This window comes from Gouania willdenowi, chromosome 1, assembly GCF_900634775.1.
Source record: "Gouania willdenowi chromosome 1, fGouWil2.1, whole genome shotgun sequence".
In the NCBI taxonomy this organism is placed as follows: Eukaryota; Metazoa; Chordata; class Actinopteri; order Blenniiformes; family Gobiesocidae; genus Gouania; species Gouania willdenowi.
Window position 1 is genome coordinate 31,469,511 of NC_041044.1, and position 7,084 is coordinate 31,476,594.

At 36.9% G+C, this 7,084-nt stretch overlaps 1 protein-coding gene and 1 long non-coding RNA gene across 3 annotated transcripts; both read right to left on the bottom strand.

The window, feature by feature from the left end:
• Window positions 1–1,331: 1,331 nt before the first annotated feature.
• LOC114469928 (mediator of RNA polymerase II transcription subunit 15-like) lies at window positions 1,332–4,810 on the bottom strand. 2 transcript variants are annotated; one of them, XM_028457837.1, is made up of 7 exons: window positions 4,686–4,810; window positions 3,625–3,954; window positions 3,468–3,524; window positions 2,894–3,118; window positions 2,758–2,796; window positions 1,622–1,660; window positions 1,332–1,523 (listed from the first exon to the last, which is right to left on the bottom strand). In XM_028457837.1, exons 1-7 carry the CDS (start codon window positions 4,737–4,739, stop codon window positions 1,347–1,349), a joined length of 921 nt encoding a protein of 306 aa, XP_028313638.1. In that variant the 5' UTR covers window positions 4,740–4,810; the 3' UTR covers window positions 1,332–1,346. The 2 variants fall into 2 exon arrangements, with proteins under 2 accessions (XP_028313638.1, XP_028313647.1); XM_028457846.1 differs by having other exon boundaries at window positions 3,625–3,930; window positions 4,686–4,786.
• Window positions 4,811–5,724: 914 nt separating this feature from the next.
• Window positions 5,725–6,843, bottom strand: LOC114471150 (uncharacterized). Its single transcript, XR_003674949.1, has 3 exons — window positions 6,694–6,843; window positions 6,540–6,596; window positions 5,725–6,438 (listed from the first exon to the last, which is right to left on the bottom strand). It is a non-coding gene; the product is annotated as an uncharacterized LOC114471150 (long non-coding RNA).
• Window positions 6,844–7,084: the final 241 nt, after the last annotated feature.

A 7,084-nucleotide genomic window follows, 5' to 3' on the forward strand; every position in this document is an offset into this window, starting at 1 on the left:
AAGACCCATTCCCTGTGCTAACATGCTGTTGTATTGAATTGAATGTTGTGTTTGTTGGTTTTTGTTGGAATGTTTGCTGAAGAGTTTCTTCATGATCTCAAACTCCGCCCCTCTCTATAAGAGCCTAGTTTGGTTTTTACCTTTTTTACCACTTCTTCTTACCCATTGTTCCATATTACTCATCTAAGAAACGGAGCGCCGCCCTGCTGTGGCTGCTTCCCAGTTCTCCCGTACCTGTCCCCCCATGTGATATGTTATTGTTTTTTCTGTTTTTTGGTCGGGATGTCACTGAAACTGAATTGCCCCTCGGGGATAAATAAAGTTTTCTGAATCTTTTATTTGATATATAGTACTTTCATTTCGCCTTCAGTTTATTCAGCATGTTTTTATAATTATCTTTATGGGTCCATTTTCTAACACTTACAATAAATAAAGGTGTGTGCGTGTGCGTGTGCGTGTGCGTATGCGTGTGCGTGTGCGTGTGCACGTGCGCGTGTGTGTGTGTGTGGCAGGATGCCCTCTGCCCATTTATTACTCAAGTGTTTTGTTACTCACTTAAACCATCTTCTTATTGCCTTCCCTCCACTATATAAGGTGAACACTCCTCTCTAAATCTGTTCCCCTGAATGCGCTCTATCCATCTGCTGTTGGTGTTTTTTCCAGTCTCTTATATCTTTATTGAAATTAGAATTTCACCACAATGACGAAAAGCATTATTATTGTTACTATTATTTTACTGCCTTTATTTTCCTGAAATTCCGGCCTTACTTTGAAAAAACAAAAATAAACCCCTCTTTTGCTCTGCATTTGCATCTTGAAACTCTGTGTCTAGCTACCCTCTATATAGCCGATACGTTTATTCACTCTTGGTGTGAGGCCTTACAAATTATAATTGGAAATTGTATTATTAGAATTATATCTACATTATAATTCTGAGATTACAGTTGCCAATATAGATGCTTATATTTATATTTCTCCCTCCCTGCATGCTCAGAGCTCTGTTTCCCCAGTGTTATGTTTCTTGTTTTGGTCCATTTTTGACTTTATTTTATCAGACATATAGTGTATGCTTGAATATTTCCATAACAAGCTATACATAGCTAATGTATTTATTTACTCTTGGTGTGAGGTCTTACAGTGTACACAGGGATAGGTGTATATTTGGAAAATACTATAATTACATCAAATCACACACAAACAAAATAATAATTGTCAATGTTTATTATAGATCTTGGGACAAATAATCAAATAGCATGTGTCTTCTACAGAATTCCTCTGGTTGGCTGAAGTTTTACTTGAACAGGTTTCTAAACGGTGCCTGTGGCCCCGTATGAACACCAATAGCATCATTGAGGCTCTTCTCCTCCTCCTGCTGCTACTACTGCTTCCACATTTGATCCAACAACTCGCTGCACAGGGTTCAAGAGTCCCCCGGCCTGACTCTCAGGTAGACCAGCTCCAGCACGTTGGTTTGTGAGCAGAGGTGGTATGTACACCTCTATCTGCCTTGTTTTATCTGCCACCTGATGGTGCACAAAGATGGACACAGTAGGAGGTGAGACAGATCATTGTTGGGATCACTGAGTTATGAAGAAGCAGACAGGCAAATAAAATCCCTTACCTGGAGCTCCTCTGAACTATGGCTACCAGTAGGAGAGCTCTGGGAAAGAATAACAGATAAAATATGAGATAAAAAACAGTGTCGGGACAGCAAGGGGGATGTCCTATATCAGCTAAAGACATAAATACACAAACAAATAACCATTCCCATCTTTGCACAATCTCTAAGGTACAATAATATATTTGATTAATAGATTTCACAGTTTACTAGTGGTGACAAGACAAAAAAGAAATAAAAAATAGTAGCTAGAATTTCAACCTGGATTATCATCCAACACACAGAGACAGACTTCAACACATGATTACTTCACAAAACACAACTTAACATGTAATTGTATTTATTTTTTTTGTTGAGTCAAACGATGTTAAAAAAAAAAATCTTAAGATAGTGTATTTCACATCACAAAGCAAGGGGCAGAGGTGTAAAGAGTACTGATATATCCTATACTCAAGTCGAAGTAGTTACTTGATTGCAATTGTACTCAAGTACAAGTACAAGTAAGTCATACATAAAATACCGAAGTACAATTAACAAGTAGCTCGATTAAATAGTACTTAAAGTAAAAGTTACTAGTTACTTTCACTCCCCACGTTTATTTATGGGAGACCAAAGAGATCAAATCTTGCACAATTGGAACTTAATTTATTTTCCAAAAAGGCATCCGTATAAAATAAAAAGTTTGTCAAAATGTACAATTTTTTATTAAATAAAATAAAACAAATTAATTCAATTCAAAAATATATAAAGAAAAAACAAAGTAAATAAAAGTATAGTTAAATTTATGAACTCTAAAACCAAGGAAAATAACCTCCATCCAATTCTGTTTTGGCATCATGCATTACGTTTAATCTGAATGGTCGGATATGATGTGATGCATTTAATTGTTGCTTGGTCATTTCATTTTTTTGTAGTTTCACAATGTCCGTTGTTGTTGATCATTTTAAGACAAAAAATTATGATTTACTCAATAATGGTTGGGTGCAGAAATGTAACTGATTACTTCTTTTAAAGCATACTTAAGTAGAAGTATAATTACTGATTTAGGAATATACTCAAAAAGTACAAGTACCCAAAAAAGCCACTCAGTTACAGTAACAACTCTGGCAGGGAGTGTCAATATATTCAAGGGCTCTTACCATTGGCTGCTGCAGCATTAAAACAATCTGTTGAGGAGTCTGTTGGAGATAATTCAGCATTATTATTGTGAAAGTTGAATGTAGAAAGTTGGTTATTAGGTATTTGACTTAAAACACAAGTCACTTTAAAAGCTACCTGTTGCTGTTGCTGTTGCTGTTGCTGTTGCTGTTGCGGCTGCGGTTGCTGTTGCTGTTGCTGTTGCTGTTGCTGCTGCGGTTGCGGTTGCTGCATTGTTTGAGGTGCATCCCCAGCAAGAGCTGCAGCATCTTCTACAGGTGCTGCTGGACTGTTGGGGAGCTGCTGTGCAAGGACTTGTGGAAGCGGTGATTCCGGAATCATTGGGTATCTTTGTTGAGGCGCCTGGGGAAGGAATGATATATTACAGATGTTTGCTGTGAGCACACATCAAGGTGCACCGATTTTAAACTTTAGTAAGTATATGATATCATAAGGCTATATCTATGTTGGGGGGAAAAAATCATTGCCAGACAAAAGTGCGCTTGTTTATCCCCCTTTGCGTTGTAAATGAACAACTCCAATATATCATCAAACCAACATCTTAATGCACCACCTCCCGTGCTGCAGGCTGATTTCTACTCTATTCTTGGATCCCATCATGTTAAAGAGCCCCATGGTGAAATGATTTCAAGCTGTTAGAGGTTGTAGTAGTTGGAACATATTTTGGAAGGTGTTTCTTAAGATCTCTCACCAGGTGACTTCCGTATGGTGACGCAAACACAGGCAGTAATCCAAGGGGTGTCAATATCTGCAATAAAAAGGGGTGAGTTTTTTTTTTTTAACATAATAGAATAAAGAACATTTCAAATTGAGATTAATTTGTTTTGTTTTTTTTCTTTTTGTCCTACAAATGAATGCAGAGGCAGGCCAGGCACATTAGTGGTCTGAGATCCTTGCATGTTCTGCTGAAGGGGGATCATCATTGGGTTGCCACCCTGCTGAGACCAGGTGTAGTGGTGAAGTAAAGGATTGTATGGAGGGACAGCCTTGGGATCCAGTTGGGGAGGTGATGGAGGTTGTTGTTGTTGTTGTTGTTGTTGTTGCTCCGGAACGGGTGCAGGCGATTGAGGGATGAACGTGTGGTGATTCAGGTTCTGAGTTTCAGCTTTAACAGGAGGAACAATTTGAGGCTGAGTGACTCCAGCTTGTGGAAGCTGAGAAGGAAAAATAGGGCTGAGCTAAAAGAGGAAAAGGAAACACAAAGCAGATTGCTTACCAAAAAAATGATGGCTTATTCAGAGGTGAAAGTAATGGATTACAAGTACTCACGTTACTGTAACTGAGTTGCTTTTATGGGTACTTGAAATTTTTTTTGAGTATATTTCTAAATCAGTCATTTTACTTGTACTTAAGTATGTTTTAAAAGAAGTAATTTGTTACATTTCCACACCCAACTGTTACTGAGCAAAATGATCAACGAACTTTATCAAACTACAAATAATGATGTGACCAGACAACAATCAAATGCATCACATCATAGCCAATCAGATTACACGTAATGCATCGCACCAAAACAGCATTGGATGCTGGTTATTTTCTGGTTTAGAGTTCATAAATGTAGCTATACTTAGAGCCTGATTTTTTTATTTTTTTATTTAATTCATCAGTGTTATTTCATTTATTTAAAGAATTGTACATTTTGACAAACCATTTATTTGGTACAGATGCCTTTGTGGAAAATACATTAAGTTCCAATTGTGCAAGATTTGGTCTCTTCCTTATTATGTCTATACATGAGCTGTTTACTGTACTGTGAACGTAACTAGTAACTTTAACTTTGAATACTATTTGATTTAGATACTTTTTACTTCAGAACATATATTAGTACACTTTACTTTTCTGGTGTTATTATTGGGAAGATTTGATAAATAGGACAGAATAGTTGAATGTAAAATCAAAGCATACTCACAGGCACTGCTGACACCTCTACAGTCCAACATAACATAATCAACACAGCAATCATTTCGACAATTCAAAGTAAATTCACCACTAGCTTGGAAGCAATATCCTCTAGTTCCCAGCAGCTAAATTCACTGAGGTCCAATCGAACGCAGCTTTGACTTATGCATTCTGCACAATGGGAGACAACCAATGGTGTAGCAGAATGAGCGTGAAATCGATGTAATTACTGCCTGTGAGACTGCAAAACTAAACCAAATTTACAGAATTAGCTGAACTGCATGTTTTTTGCTCTATTATATTGGTGTAATGTCTGTGGAAATGAATAAACAAACCAAGAAACGCTTTAGTCTTGTGGATTTCCTGCTACTCAGTGCACCCGAGGGTGCGGCTGCATGTGTCAGTGTCTCAGTGTCGTAATTATAACCCTGCGTGTGTCATTACAGATGGATTTCACTTAAATCGCTCATTTCTGCCACCTTGTACACACACACACACACACACACACACACACACACACACACACACACACACACACACAACTGCTGATTCACAAATTCAAACTTCATTCTAAAAAACTTGAATTTTAATACTGAACAGTAGTAACCAAAAACCCAAAGAAATATGAACAGAATGTAAATAATACACAGTTGATTTATTTCCAGGTGTTGTGTGTTGGCACAGTCAGCAAAGCATCTGCTAAATGAGTTCAAGGAAAAACTGTAAATGCACAATTAACTGAAATGTTGGAAGGTTTAATTCAAAGAAGCACATTTAAACCTAGATTAAATGTTATTGCAGGTTTAACAATGTATATGCCATTAAAATGTGCTGGCAACACTTTTAGAATTACATTTGTAATTAAAAAAAGAAAAGAAGAAAAATCACATTTTTTTTGCAAGTTTCAAGTTTTGCTTAATAATTCAGATTTGGCTATATCAGTAGGTTTACTATCTTAGCCATGTAATGCATGGAATGATAAAATACAATACTGTTAACTTTTAAGCAACTCTTTAATCAGCTAATACAAAGGAGGTCTGTTTTTAACACATTTTTAACACATTTTTAAAGGAATAATAAATCAAATTTTGTTGCATTTCCAACCTAATCATGTTCAAATACATTTACAAAAATAATGCCATAATAAAGTAGAGCCCTCCATTAAATAAAAAGTAAAATGTGTGCAAAAATACTTTGATACAAAAAAGGATAAATAAAGAATTATTATCATTTTAAACAAACATCACAAATCAAACTTTTACAATGAGTAAACTGCATTAAAAAAATGATGAACTGAATTTGTTGTTTGTGAGAAAGCCAGAGGTAACACAGTGCAATACAGTGAAGCAGACTTCACAGATGAGGCCGAGAATTAGTAATTACAGATACATTTAAAAAGTGAACTCCGCAAAACAGCTGAAGCAATACTGGATCTATGTAAAAAAAAATGTGCCAAAAAGCATTGGTTTGACTTCTCCAAGTTAAAAATGGTCTTTATAGACTTTTTAAATCCACGGTGAATCCATTTGTTGTCACGTAACTAAAACAAACTATTGAATTCATCACAAGCTGTCTCCTCGAGGCTCCTCTGTTGTGGTAAGTGGGTTGGGGGTCACTGTTGTGGATCTTGTTGTTGTTGTGGTTGTTGTTGTTGTTGTTGTTGTTGTTGTTGGTGGTGGTGGTGGTGGTGGTTGCTGGCACAGACTCGGGCACAGGCGACACAAAAGCGATATCAAGTTAGGGTTCAATCCAGGACGACCACTCTGCAGAGTCCAAAAACAAAAGACTCAGAAATAACTCAAGAAACCTGCATCACTTCCACTGTAGTTAAAATATACTTCAAAGAAGTGAGTACGATACTTACTTCATGACTGTTAGACTCACTGCTAGAGCCACTACTGGAAGCACTGCTGTCACAATTCTGTAAAAAGTATGGACATTTCACTTGGTGTTAGGAAAATGACAACTTTTCATAAAGTCAAAAGTAAGAGAAACGTTGTTTTGTTTGTTTTACTTACAGATAAGAAGACACTTAACAAGAAGATAATCACCAGAGGAGAAAAAGTCATCTTGCACACCAAGCTGTAACTAATATATCTTTCAAATTAATCGACCCGTATTTAAAAGTCTGTGAAAAGCAAGTTAATAATGAAATGACAAGCTCTACTATCAAGATGGTTCTTGCAGTCAAAGTCCGCCTGCTCAGTGTGTTCACAATACCGTCGCCCTTTAAAGCTGTTACCTCACCTTGGCTGTGGTTGGTGTCATGGCAGCCTGTGGGTGCAAAACCAAAACAAGCGGGAACATTTCATCAGTCCAGACTCCAGACCATGTTTAGTTACAATAATCCCTAATATCCTGAGTTTAATCCTGTTGGGGACACATGCACCAACACTGAGTGTGGATTAT